This window comes from Idiotropiscis lumnitzeri, chromosome 9 (assembly GCF_059441095.1).
Source record: "Idiotropiscis lumnitzeri isolate Australia: NSW breed Sydney's pygmy pipehorse chromosome 9, RoL_Ilum_1.0, whole genome shotgun sequence".
NCBI classification, from domain to species: Eukaryota; Metazoa; Chordata; class Actinopteri; order Syngnathiformes; family Syngnathidae; genus Idiotropiscis; species Idiotropiscis lumnitzeri.
The window spans coordinates 12,625,185-12,638,907 of NC_142399.1; the positions used below are offsets into that span (position 1 = coordinate 12,625,185).

Consider the following 13,723-nt stretch of genomic DNA (forward strand, 5'->3'; position numbering starts at 1 on the left):
TTATTTAGCTTTCGACTCAAACATGAGACTGTCGCTATTCTGCTGTTCCTCCGCTATCTACTACACATGTGTTATCATTTGTGTTTTAATTTCCCGCTAATTTATATTACACCATATGGAAAGCACTTAGTTACAGCTTCACCTGTTGTGAAATGCGCTATAGAAATAAATTGTATTGGATTGTATTGTACCACCATTAGCTAGAGTTTGCTCACAATGGGCTTTTCTGTAGTGTGTCAAACTGACAAGGCCGGTATGTAAGAATGCAATCGTGGGATCAATGTGTTTGTGTTTTTGCAATCCTCAAGGTGAGTGTTGGTGGGCAGAGACTTGGGCCGCACACCTGCTTCCCATTAGTCATCAACTGAGTATTTAGGAGAAGCCGAAGGCACAGGAAGGTGTTAGGTCCTTTTTCATTGCTTTGCTGGGGTTTTGTTGCTGGTAGTTTGACCATCTTATTAAATGTGAGTACTGCTGTCACTTCATTTTTTTGGGGGTGTTTCACGCCTTGTGTAGCACCTCTATGAGAGGGTTTTGCGTGTCCCAAATACAAACTTATTGATTTGCTTCTTAATTTCATGTATTGGTGATGCTGCATGCTGTGCATTTGACTGCTGGTGGCAGATCTTGGAACCTTATGAGCATTTGGACCCTGAAGTCATTTTATTTTAACTTGTTAGTCATTTTTGAGTGAGTGGATTTTAACAAGAGTAGATCAAACCATAGTTTTAGAAAGTTCTGTTAGGAAATGCGCAGTGCTGTCACTTATGCTGCCTCATCAGGCAGATTAATGTTCAGGTGTGCTCAGAATGCAGTTCAAAAACAGGACAGACTTCATTTTGTTTTTTTTGGTGGTGGGGGGTTATTTCTTTCTCTATTGGTTGAACTTCCCTAACTAAATGTTTAGAAATGGGCTATTGGCCAATCCTGTAACCCTTGCTCCTGTAAGCTGAGTCAATAAATTCACTGCCACTGTTTTTGATGTTTTTAGTTGTGCTGGACATCAGACGACAATGGCAGTGAGAAGAATATTGGCTTGTCTCTGTTTACTCGCAGGTAATGTTATCCAAGTAAAGGGTGTTTGTTCATGAGGAGACCAATAATTTAATTTTTTTTGTTGTTGTTTTTTTCTGGCAGTGTGGCCCTACTCGCATCAAGATGACACTCAAACAAATAACTGCAACTCTCAACTGCTGGAGGACCTACCGGCTAATCTCCAGGTACTTTTGTCTAACATATCGTATTTGTCAATTGTCAAGATGTTCCAGAAACCATTTGTTCTTGTTTTTTGTGGTTCCTGGAACCAATTGTATGTACCATTTGCACAGCTTGCGGAGTTCTCTGGAACATACTGCCCAGTAGTTGTAAATCAGGCTGTTGCTGCAAGACTTCCCTCCATTACGTACATTAGGTGTTGCTACAAAGTAATAGAAAAATGTCCTATCAACCCAACCTCTTTTGCCTGAAGTCAGCTGGATATTACTTAAGCTTACCTTTATGAAATACTAATAGGTGTGTTGGTAAAAAATGTCTGGGTAGATGTTTGGACTCCATGGAACTAGTCTGAAAATGAAGCCCATTGAAATTGTTTTGTTTTTTTTAAATGGAGAGACTATAATCTTATGTTCAAAAACTGTTATTATTTGTAACCTACATAACTACCATAATAAAGCTAATCTTTTGACAGTGTTACATTATTACAGAATTGCATTGCATATTCTGGTGTGAAAATGGGCCATAATTCAATGTATTGACTTGAAGCTACTTTCCTGGTGAGTATTCTAAAATGGCCTTTATGTGTTCCTGGTATTCTACACCAGGTGGCAGTAGAATGCTGTGTGAAAGCCAGGTGGAGCCCACAGCAGAGAGCCGCCCTGCTGCGCTCCATGAGGAATCTTACTGAGATGCTGCACACACATCAGCTGCGCGGTAAGATCAAACAACTTCTTACTGATTATTTTGAACACGTTCTTGTCACTTCGAAATCCAAATGGCTCAATTATTTCGTTAGTACGACTAAAACAAATTGCGGTGAGGAGTGTGGGATGCATTAAATGCATGTGCTAATGCAGTTCTGGCTAAAACGAGAGTGACACCTCTAAAGTAGATGATTTAAAATGCCTCTGAAGTCGTAATTCATGTGAGAATTTGGCGTATTGGACATCTGGGCAAGCATGTTTACAATACTACCCGCCCATGTTCCCAAATGCATATTTCCTGCAGCTATGAAAGGAAATTAAATTGGTTTTGAAATGTAACTGACTGCAATAGAAATGGTCTGACCGCTCAGTGTGACACGACCCATCAAATATTCACTAATTTTAGCAAGCTATTGTTGCATGAACGCATACCTGGCAGCACTGCAGCTTTGGAATTAAAATCTCTGCTAATTTGTTTCCCCCCTCCTGAACATTCAAAAGCAAGTTGGCTTAATTTAAAATCCATATGTGGCAGACTTGGTACAACCGAGATGGACAAATGGGACTGGTGGTAAGTCAATGTGCCGTGACAATGAATGTGATTGAAATGAGAAGTGTTGTGCAAAATAGATGGGAATCTATAAAACCACTCCATGACATTTGTTGCACAAGTTTAAAAACGTGTCAGTCTTATTGAAAGTGCCGTTTACATTCAGATTGCCAAGGCTCTGAGCCCATGCAGTGCCCGCAGCCCGAGGTTCCCAAAAATGGAGGCTTGGCATGCGCTACCATAGCCAACAGGCGCTTCTGTAAACCCCTTTGCAATCATGTAAGTACCGCACATGAGCAATACAACTCTGGCTGTAGCTGACAAATGAAGTGACTCTTGCCGCCTCCCTCAGGGTTACGACTTTGCCTTTCTGAGGAAAAGCAGAGTATTTGAAGAATGCAGCGCGGCGACGGGTTTCACATGGAGCAGTCAGTACATTGGAGGAAACAAGCTGGCGGTTTGCAACGGTGGGTGTGAGAATGGAGCAACTTTTTTCTTTTTCTTTCTTTCTCATTTAGGGTGACTTCAGTTAACAGACTGCATGTAGTTGTCACCATTCCCATTTAGGAATGCTAATGTCTAAACAAAAAATAATGCCATACTTTCTGTGTCCATCACATCTCTGCTGCCTGTAGAAGCGACTCTTCAAGTGGCTGGGGCCGAGACGGCGTACTTTGCCGAAGATGAAGACTGCCTGACCACCAAGGGTAGCAAACAAACAAAGAGTGACATTCTTCAAGACTTTGTAGAAGAGCTCAAGAATCACAATGATGGAGATGTACAGTCACTCTGCCTGCTGTGTGGCTGAGCATTAAAATCATTGAATCAGAAACTATGCAGTGCTTCATTTTGTTATAGCCACAATGAGTACGCTTAGTTTGTTCCCTCAGAATTGGGCACTATTTTGAATGCTATAATGGCTGTTCATATATTGTCGATGCCCTTCGTGGCGAAATTTTTAAATGGGCTATAGATTAATCATTGAAATTTACCGTCTATATTGTGAATACAATAATCCTTTTTGTGGTGAATGGGGACCAGAACCCGCTCCAGTGAAAAGTAGAGAGAAGTGTATTCTATGAATATTTTGGAAAAATCCAGAAAACAATCAAGTGGTGAGGATTACTGTATATGCGGCCAGTACCGTCCTAACAAGCCTCAAAAGATGTAATGTAGCAGCAACCTGTTTTGTGGTGCTGCTCTGACATGTTTATAAGACACTTGGAATGCAAATGAAGTTTCCAAGCTCATGTACCAATCCTAGCGATGGTGTCTTGAACCATTGATTGATCCATGACACAGATGGTTCTTATTTGTGAAAACTGAAAATGAGTATAATTGCAAAAAAAAAGTTGTAGATTGTGCTCAATCTACAAATGTTTAACATTTGTATGATCACAAGTTGACTGCTGCACTGCAGCAAGATGCAGCTCAACTAACTTTTCTGTACTTTTGATGAATAGAATTCATTTTATTGATACTCATCATTGCAGGGCAATGTGACAATGAACACGCATTGCACATGTTGCACACCAGAGGTCAGCATGCCCCTACTTAGTACAGGGTCTGGATCAACACGACCAAAACCTCAAGAACTCCTTTTCTCAGAGGCTATGTACAGCTTTAAACAAGTCACAAGATTCTAATTAGACAAAACAAAAGGTTCTGAGAATTTAAAGACTATAATTTGTAAAGATGCTGAAGACATTTATTTTAGTAACTTTTATTTAATTTATTTTTTATAAAGAACCGTTTACTGTGTGTCAAGCGGGTTCATAAATGTCAATTTTTAACATGGAGAGAGAAAAAAAAAAACATGTCAACTTGTCACTGCAGAGCACACTTTGTGTGGAGAGGTCCAATTCCGTTATTGAGGATATGACATTGGAAATAATGAACCGGGTAAACATTCACAATCGTCGGCAAGACCAATTTTCTGAGCAAGAACAAAAAGGAAAACCTCATCACCAGTGCTGTACAACTTGAGTCTGGACTTTAAACTGAAGCACACATTTTGGGAGTTTTGGGTTTGTAATTCAATGGTTCTGGCAGAATATGTCAACCTGTTAAATTTTTTTCGTTGCGCAAACAAGAATAACAATGTGCCGCTTCTTAGGCTGCTCTGCACCCTTGCAGCTGTCCACCTTCTACGAGAAACACATTGAATGGACTACATGACTACCAGTCTAAACAAATAACCCTGGCGTGGTGCAACGTGACGTGGGTCATAACGGTGCCTTATTGTGCTCGCTATTATCACAATGGCATAGCATGAGTACGTACGCTCTGGAGGTGTTGGACTTCCATTTTGAGGGTTTCCAGTAGGAGCTCCATATCTCCCTCTTGGTGCATCTCCAGCTCCTTCTTCATCCTGGTCAAGCAAAAAGTGGAGTTAGTGTGATGCCAAATCAAAAGAACAATTATGGAGAAAGAAAACACCCCAGAACAACAAAACATTTTTTTTCCTGTGGAACCTATCTAACCTGATGCCCTGGTGTTTGGACGATTCTGAATCTAAATTTCATCCACACACATACAACATAATCAGTTTTCGTACCCCCGCCCCAAAAAAAGCTGAAATTGTGAAAAAGAGTTTAAATGCCATATTTGGCTCCACCACCGAGTACGGTCCAGATCTCACTTTGCACTTTGAACCATGAGCAAATGTATTTCAAAACAAATCCCAAAACATATTTCGCAGTGCCTTACAGAGGATGAGGGTACAGTCTTTCTTGCTTTAGCTACATGAGACTTTAAGCACAAGAATAAAGATGTGGTTAAATGAATCGCCCGATTAGAGCATCAATCAAAAGTGAGCATTATAATCTTGTAATATAATACAGCTCGTTCTTGTATTGAATCACATTAAATACCTGTGAAGTGGAGAAAATGAAAAGGGAAGCTGTCTCTTTGTAACAGTACAAAAAAGCATGAATGTGTTCCTTTTTTTTTTTTTATTTTTTATTTCACTCCGTAGCAGATGTCTGAAGGTTCAATAGCACATTATGTACTTCCATCTTTTCAATTGGAGAGTAATGAAACACTTGGGCAACAGAGGCCAAATTACATTTTTGCAAAGGGCAGCGTTTGTGTTTACTTTTATTGGCTATAAAAGAACATTTTTGCAGTGGCATTGTTGTGTTCTTCGGAATAACACCCAGACGTTCAGGATTGCCATTTCTCATTGTTTATATAACATTTCTTGTCTTGAGTAAGCGGGAAGATAAATCCCACACATGCAAGCTCTAAATTCTCCGCCCTGTGCCTCATACGTTTTTGTGAGGAGAGAACAATGTGCACAGTGAACACTTTTTTGAACGACTCCAGCACTCATTCAAATGGACATGCATTCAATTTCCACCAGTCGATGCGAGGGGAGTTAAATATGCCTCTTAAAGAGACAGCGCGGCCTGGCTTGGCACGGGATTGATGGCTCGTGATCGGAAGAATGAGCCGAGGCACATCCTCAGCACTTCCTGGGGGGCCAATAAGGCCGAGGGGGGGGGGGGGGGGGGGGGTTAATGAAGGGCCCGCTTTTAATGAGGCTGATGGATGAACAGGACACGCTAAGTACATGCGTGATTTAGGGTCAGCTCAGGGATGGCGTGGGGGTTGACAGAGGCCAATAGCGTGAAAAAGACAATACAATACAAACAGCCTAGTTTGTTCCAGGTCAGTTCGATACAGGCAATGAAGAACATTTTATGCAAATCACAGCAGAAAGAAATAACAAATTATAAACGGTGAAGTAGATATGACAGAATAGATGCAGTAATTCCGAGACAGCAGGCGCAATAGATAAAAAAAAAGATGACACCATCCGTCACAGTACATACGATACAGTAGTACAAGTGCCACGTTACATGAAATACAATGGGTAAAACACAGTAGATATGATACAGTAGCTAAGATAGATACGTACAGTGTGTTACTGTTGACAGGATACAACTATCAATACGAAAGAGTAGGTCCAACCTACTAAGATTGACTTTTATCTGAATGATTCATGGACAAAACAATCATCCATTACATACTAATCATTATTTGCAGCCTAAAAGATGCATAGTGATACTTCCACAAAAGAAACACTGAGATTTCTAATTAAAAACCTTGGGTGGGGATTAACGACATTTAAATTTAAAAAGAAATAAAACATGTTGCATGTTGGTATATGGTAATTAATAAACAGCCTTCAATATGCAACATCCATCCATCCATTTTCAGTACCGCTTCTCCTCACAAGGTTCGCGGGGGGGCGCTGGAGCCTATCCCAGCTATCTTCGGGCAGTAGGCGGGGGACACCCTGAACTGGTTGCCAGCCAATCGCAGGGCACACAGAGACTCACACTCACACCTAGGGGCAATTTAGAGTGTTCAATCAAACTGCCATGCATGTTTTTGGAATGTGGGAGGAAACCCGAGTACCCGGAGGAACCCCACGCAGGTACGGAGAGAACATGCAAACTCCACACAGGATGGCCGGAGCCGGTATCGAACCCACGACAGCTGCTGTCTCTCACTGTGAGGCCATCGTGCTAACCATTTGTCCACCGTGCTGCCACAATATGCAACAGTGATATTTATTTGTGCAATGAGTGAATTACTAGACTGGCAGTGATAATCAGTAAGGAGATGTGAATCACATATTCAGATATTCTAAAGTCATATTGCAGGAAGGAATGCAATATGTATAATCTTGATTGTACATAAAGTCATATATGTATTACGTTATTGCACCGTGTCCAAAAAGTATTTACTTCACACAAGTAAGTGTTACATACAAATGACTCAATGGTAAAACACTGACAAAATGTTGGGGCATTAGCAATAACAATGCCCCTTCCTTCCTTCCTGGATAGCCATAGATTTTCTGTCAGTAATGAAATGAAGGAGCCTCAACCTGGTGGAGCACCGAGAGGCACAGTCCGCCGCATCCATTCAGTAAGCACCTGCATAAGTCAATATGACAAGTCACGTCAGGTCGCGTTGCGGAAGTTCTTTTCCATTTAGGACAAAAGAAACATTGCCTCTGACTCTTATTCAAGGCGAAACTTTTCAGAAAACCGCAGAGTAAAGCGCCTTCCTTCTCTCAGAGGCGAGTGAGGCAATGGTGGCAATGTCGATGCGCACACTCATTATCCAAATGTTTTTTCCGATTTTACTTTTACACTACTTTATACTTTGACATTGTACGTTATATATATACTCATCTAATCTAATGTAGTCTGATATTTTTACTAAAGACATCCATCCATTATCTAAGCCGCTTTTCCTCACAAAGGTCGCAGGCGTGCTGGAGCCGATCCCAGGCATCTTCGGGCAGTAGGCGGGGTACACCCTCAAATGGTTGTCAGCCAATTGCAGGGCACACAAAGACAAACAACCATCCGCTCTCACACTCACACCGAGGGACAATTTAGAGTTTTCAATCAACTTACCATACATGTTTTTGGAATGTGGGAGGAAACCCACGCAGGCACGGGAGAACATGCAAACTCCACACAGGAAGGCCGGAGCCAGATTCGAACACTGAACCACTGTGAGGCCATCGTGCCAACCAGTCGCCCACCATGCCGCATTACTAAAGACAACCTGTTTTAACATATAATTCAGGGTTATCTGTTTCCCATTTGAATTGTATTTCAATGTTTTTTTTTCGTATTTTTACTTCTCAAGACAGTTTTTGGATATATTTTTAATTCAACTACCATTGCTAAGAAAAAAAATGTACTTCTTTCATGAGATAATAATATCCACTATTGTGCAGGGATACTTGGGACAAAGTATTTGTGGTCTTTTACATATACATCCTTGAAAATCCACAATATTGGTGGCGGGGGCGGGGGGTGTACAATCTCACTGCATAACGAATATGTTATTATTCCTCACGTGTAGCCTGCTGCAAAGCGTGTTTGCTAATCGCTCCAACCTGCACGCCTCCTTGTTCAATCACCGTCAAAGTGCTGACAGCCTCGACGGCATGGCCTCGCCGTTGCGCATGTCGAGCAAATGAACGACAAGTTAATGATGCTAAAATCGGGTTTTTAACGTTGCTAGCAAACGACCGGGGCCAGCGGGACGCCAGCAGCAGTAGCAAAGCCTAATTGCACTTGTCTTTAAAAAGATGGATTTGCAACAGTGGCTGTTAAAATGTATTTAACGTTAGAAGAGCAGAGCAGGCTGCTGGCGAGTTGTCCGGCATTTATTAGGAAGCAAACGCCCCAAGAAGGATGAAAAGACTCACTTTAACACCCAATTAAACATCACTTGAACACCAGGACGCCTCCAAACAGCCTCTGATACATAGCAGTAGTTTATTACTTTTTGTTTCTGCCGCGGAGATGCTCTTGCTAGGTCTGACACTTATTCTGTGACTGAACTGTCATGCAAGTGTAAAAATAGCTTAAGTATTAAAAGTTCTGTGTGTCAATTTCTTTTGATCACTCACGTGACTATGGCGTCGTCCGTGAAAGCTTTCTGACCGGCAGCCTGGTTTTGGGCCTGCAGAGCCGCTGTCATTTCTTTGGCATCGTTCAGCTGCTGCTCCAAGTCTTATTTGTTGATTTGAGATCACACAGCCGGACTCATGTTAGATTCACCATCTGACGCGAGGGTAGTTGACCTGACCTGCATGAATGCTTTTGAGGGCCTGCAGTTGAAGCTGTAGACTCCTCTTCTGAGACACGAAGTCACTCAGGTGACGGTCCCTCTGAACCATCTCCTCCATTGCTGAGTTTGTTGAGACAAAAAACAGAAAATGAGAAGAATGTGTTGAGATGTGGCTTGGGAACATTTTGAACATTTCTTAGTGAAAGGAAAAATGCAAATATGTGAAACATAGTGCTTGTGATTGAGAATGACAACATGACAATGGTTCAACATTTTTTTAACTTTGCTCCATTGACTATTTAGAAACACAAAGTCACCTTCATTCACAGATCAAATACAGCCTATTAGGGTTGGAGGATATGCAGGCCTTAAAGTCAAATCTCAAATTATTTTCACAAAAATCCAATTTCAAAAGATACTTATATTATTTAAAACAAGTTTGCTACTTTTCTCTTCTTCTCTTCTAGGATAGACTTCATTTCTCTTGATAGGAACCAAGCTTTTTTTAAACTTTTTTGGGGCCAATTTTTCTCCATACAATTATTTCACCAACCTCCACGGAAATAAGAGAAATATTTTGTGTCTGTGCAAATAAAGTAAAAAAATATATATATATTCCCACAAATTAGACCGCACCCCCATCAAGTTGTCTTTTGTTAAAGCAGAGGTGAAGCGAGGCAATTTTTATCGATTGGTACCTTGGGTTCAAAGTTCTCACCACCATTGTCTCTGTGATTGCTTTCCAAAGGGCTCCTTTTTACACATACAAAAAACAATAAGAACAAATATGTCACACACGAGGAGCAGACGCTACACTGAACTAACTTTATGGTAGGGAGCTTGTGACATCACTAACTAGGCCACGCCCCTTCACAGCATTTTGTGTGTGACTTTCAGACTAATTACCCTTCATGAAATTAGGTCATTTCTTCCATTCTCTCTTCTCATATATTTGACACTGCCGTGTTATTTTTCTTCATCAAAAAATGAAACCACAGTGGCGTTTGGGGGATCCTGGAGCAGATTCGTTACAATTTTTATGAATAAGGCCGGAACGGTACCAAGATCACAGCCGGAGGGCGGGGGACTGACCGTCAAAAAAAGGGTCAATTTCCCAGCTCAAGTAAATTGAGTTGCGGTGAAATAACAAATCACAATTGTTAGTTAAAGTACCACTGTACTGAGTAAAAAGAAAAGAAAAAAAACAAGTCATCGCTCCTTGCAATTAAATCGTTAAATCGAATAAATGGATAACATGGAGTGCCTAATGACCTTTGTACAAAGAGTCCACCTCCATGTCCAGCATGAGGACCTCGGCCTGCGTTTGACGGGTCACCTCGGTGCCCCCGAGGAGACTAAAATCACAGTTGAAGCTTGAGATCTCCCGCAGGAACACTTGCTCCTCGTCTTTAAATCCCGCCTTCATCCTTGCCTGGCATGTAAGGTCAGACCACATAAGATACAATAATGGTCTGAGCAGTGTTGCGTGATCAGAGTACGTCAACCAACCAGACGTTGTTGGAGGCGCACCTTCTCGCTGAGGAGCGCTTCGCTTTGCTTGGAAATCTGCTCATTGCATTTCTTCTTCAAGTCCCACTGCAGCCTCATGCCAGACAACTGCTGCTCCTGAAGCGTAAACCACTTTCGAAAATCAAATACAAGACAGATGTGTTGCCTCGCTAGATTCCGCCTAAAAGTTGCTATACTGGGCTTTCGGGTGATATTTCTGGATGAACATAAAATGCACTATAACCTTTACGAGTGAACTTAATTTGACCTTCCCTGAACTTTCGAATGTTGAGTTCTGTCAGACACATTTTGAGAAAAAGGTCAGATAAAAGAGCTACTCGATCATGGACAGGCACTCCAGACTAATCTGTGACATCATATTTCACCTTTCCAAAAGGGAACCGCCTGCTAACACACCATGTATACATTTCATTATTGACCTTAGTCATCTCGGGTCAGATTCAAAATCAATCAAATGCTCTTCTTGATTAAATTCTCTCTGAAAATGAGCATTATAGTTGAGAAAGGCCTACAAAGTGTCTTTCACAAGACAGGCGGGTTTAAATGCAGTGCATCCGGTCACTGCAAAAAGACAACATGCCAAAGTATCCATATGATCGGAATTCAATGTGATGGTGTTCATCTTGTTGTGCAATTTTGCGAGCCAGTGGTACAAGTGTTGTTTCTCGAAGAGGTTCTTCAAAGTTTTCTCAGGTCAACTTTTAACATCCATCACGAAGGCAGCGAGTTTATCATATCACTATTAAACGGTGACGCAGGAAGGCATGAAATCATGGAAGCCAGAGGTTCTCAAACAACTTTCTCCACCGTGAGGGAACCCAAAACTGTGCGAATCCTTGATGCATTTTTGGACCACACCAGATGCTTTCAACGCCGCCAGCGTACATCAGGCATGATGTAAACACAAGTGAGGAGAGGTTGTGCTCACTCACTCACCCACGCACGCACGGCATGCACACATTACTCAGATGTTGCTCACGCAAATCGCACAGCCAGATTTGCTGATCTAACACTACCACGCAGGAAGCAGTTGCTCAAGCGAGCTGGTGTCAGACATGGCATTTCAAGCGTGCGCTACTTGCGCCGGCTAATGTTATCCGCTGGAAATTAGACATTGATTTCGTCATCGATCCGCTGCCGCGCTCATCTAACGGGAGAGATGAAGTGTTTGAAATCATAAAGCGGATCAGATGGTCAATATGCCAATATGCTTGACTTCTGTTGATGCGTCACTTGAAACTCGTACTTACTGCCTTTGAACAGAAACACATGGCACTGTTTTACGTTATGTTCTTGATCACATTTCATAAAATGAAAGTAGATCCCATGTAGGAAATAAAGTACAGTGAAATGTCATCGATTTGTTTCTGTGGAATCTCACAACTATTCACCGAGTCAAAAATGTAATGCAAACGTAACAACGAATGGGAAAGTAGTTGCGACTTCTACTGTACAGTTTTTTTAAGCCATTTGTTTTTTAGGGTGATGTTGAGTAGTGAGTTTGAAATAATATTAGGACTGAACCGATTAATCCGCCATCCAATTTTATGGGCCGATGTTAGCCCCTTCCAAAATAAGCACAATGGGCTTGAGTTTTGCCGGTTAAATGTCAATATATTCTTCCTCTCTCGACAAACTGTGAATGCTATTCAGTGTTGGGCTTAATCAGAAATGATGTGCTTGTCCTTCTTGCACACTAATTGGAGAAGTGTCTTTTGTTGAGTGTTGCTCACCTTCACTTCAAGTTCTTCAGTGGTCTGCTGATACTTTTCTGTTGCAGCTTTCACCTGAGAGTTGCATCTGATGATGGCTGCTTTCACTTCGACACACATACAAACATCATGATAGATGATAAGCTTGAAGCATCCGTGTGCCTTCAGAGATTTTACAACACAATAAAAAAATAAATAAATAAATAAATAAAGTTTCATCTGACCATCACACTCATCAGGCTAGTTTAGCATCTAAGAGAGTCAATTGCAATTAATTAGCTCCACTGAGCAAAGCACACAACTCACCTTCTTTTAACTTTTCATTCTGCTCACTGAAGTGTTGTTCTGCCAGGAGAATTTGATGGAAAAGTTTGTCCAAACTCATAGTGGCTGTGAGGAGGTCTGAAAAATCAACAGAAACAGTTAACTATAAGTGACTTAGCGCAAGGTAAATTTGAACACGCAACTAAAATAGAAATCCAACATTCCATGTTTCGCGACCTGTATACAACACAACTAGTTCTTGCAAAATTTGTAATTTTTATATCAACTGAATACATGTTGCCACAATGCCTGAACGGCATTTGCCGAAATGTAAAACATATGAAAAACAACCTTCAACAAGATATTCTTCAGCAATGTTTCCGTTTGCACCACTCGGGTCATGTTAACCGCACCACTGGATTGACGTTTTATGTAGTCACGTCACGCCAATCCATGTCCAGTGCGAATGCACCAATAATTAGGTTTTCCTCTTTGAAGTGGCAACACTTTATGATTTAGTTTTGGAATTAATGACTTGAAAATAATTAACCTATTGTCGGTTTGCTGTTTCTGTTTTTTACAACCTTTCCAATGATACCAACCTTTGGTGAGAATTGGTTTATTTTCACTATTTTCAAAGTTGATCACAAAAAAACGACACGTTAACTCATTTAATATTTGAGATTTGAACTAAACACCCACTAGCTCAGTCAGCCATGACACACCTGTCAATTATGTCCCAATTAGCATAGCAGCTTCCAGCCAACATACACTACTGCAGCTAGAATTAGATTTTGGTGTTTTACATCTATAACATTGGGGTTTTTTGTTTGTTAGTTTGTTTTTTAACCACCCTATGTTACCTAATGTTTGTACCACTTTTGGTTAACGTGTCAGAGGCAATTGCTCGACAACACGACGACAGCTTGTTACACCACCATTGGTCGCTTAAATTTCAATTTTGTGGAATCACAACACCTTAAAGACTCTCAGTCATCGCTACAACATTACTAAAACCCAAGGTTTAGTGGGTAGGTTCTGTTATCGACTTATTAATTTAATTGAGTGGCACATGACTCACCAGCGTCCCGAACCTTGTGCTTTTCTTGCCATTTTATGGTCAGGTTACAAGTTGTGGT

At 41.2% G+C, this 13,723-nt stretch overlaps 2 protein-coding genes across 5 annotated transcripts in view; one reads left to right on the forward strand and one right to left on the reverse strand.

Moving 5' to 3' along the window:
* Positions 1-13,723, reverse strand: part of ccdc172 (coiled-coil domain containing 172) — a 95,891-nt gene extending 82,168 nt beyond the window's left edge. The window contains exons 1-9 of one of the 4 annotated variants that reach the window (XM_088305280.1): positions 13,666-13,723; positions 12,627-12,722; positions 12,342-12,421; positions 10,609-10,704; positions 10,351-10,510; positions 9,097-9,198; positions 8,918-9,020; positions 4,753-4,840; positions 4,240-4,616 (exon numbers count right to left, since the gene is read on the reverse strand). In XM_088305280.1, the coding sequence (XP_088161406.1) occupies positions 4,536-4,616; positions 4,753-4,840; positions 8,918-9,020; positions 9,097-9,198; positions 10,351-10,510; positions 10,609-10,704; positions 12,342-12,421; positions 12,627-12,705 (789 nt within the window). In that variant the 5' untranslated portion in view covers positions 12,706-12,722; positions 13,666-13,723 and the 3' untranslated portion in view covers positions 4,240-4,535. Of the gene's footprint in view, positions 1-4,239; positions 4,617-4,752; positions 4,841-8,917; positions 9,021-9,096; positions 9,199-10,350; positions 10,511-10,608; positions 10,705-12,341; positions 12,483-12,626; positions 12,723-13,665 lie in introns of those variants that run through there. The other 3 variants (XM_088305279.1, XM_088305283.1, XM_088305281.1) reach the window with 3 other exon arrangements.
* LOC148330291 (uncharacterized) lies at positions 310-3,301 on the forward strand. The gene is made up of 7 exons (XM_088305051.1): positions 310-464; positions 992-1,056; positions 1,138-1,220; positions 1,821-1,929; positions 2,636-2,748; positions 2,822-2,936; positions 3,105-3,301. Exons 2-7 carry the CDS (start codon positions 1,014-1,016, stop codon positions 3,275-3,277), a joined length of 636 nt encoding a protein of 211 aa, XP_088161177.1. The 5' UTR covers positions 310-464; positions 992-1,013; the 3' UTR covers positions 3,278-3,301.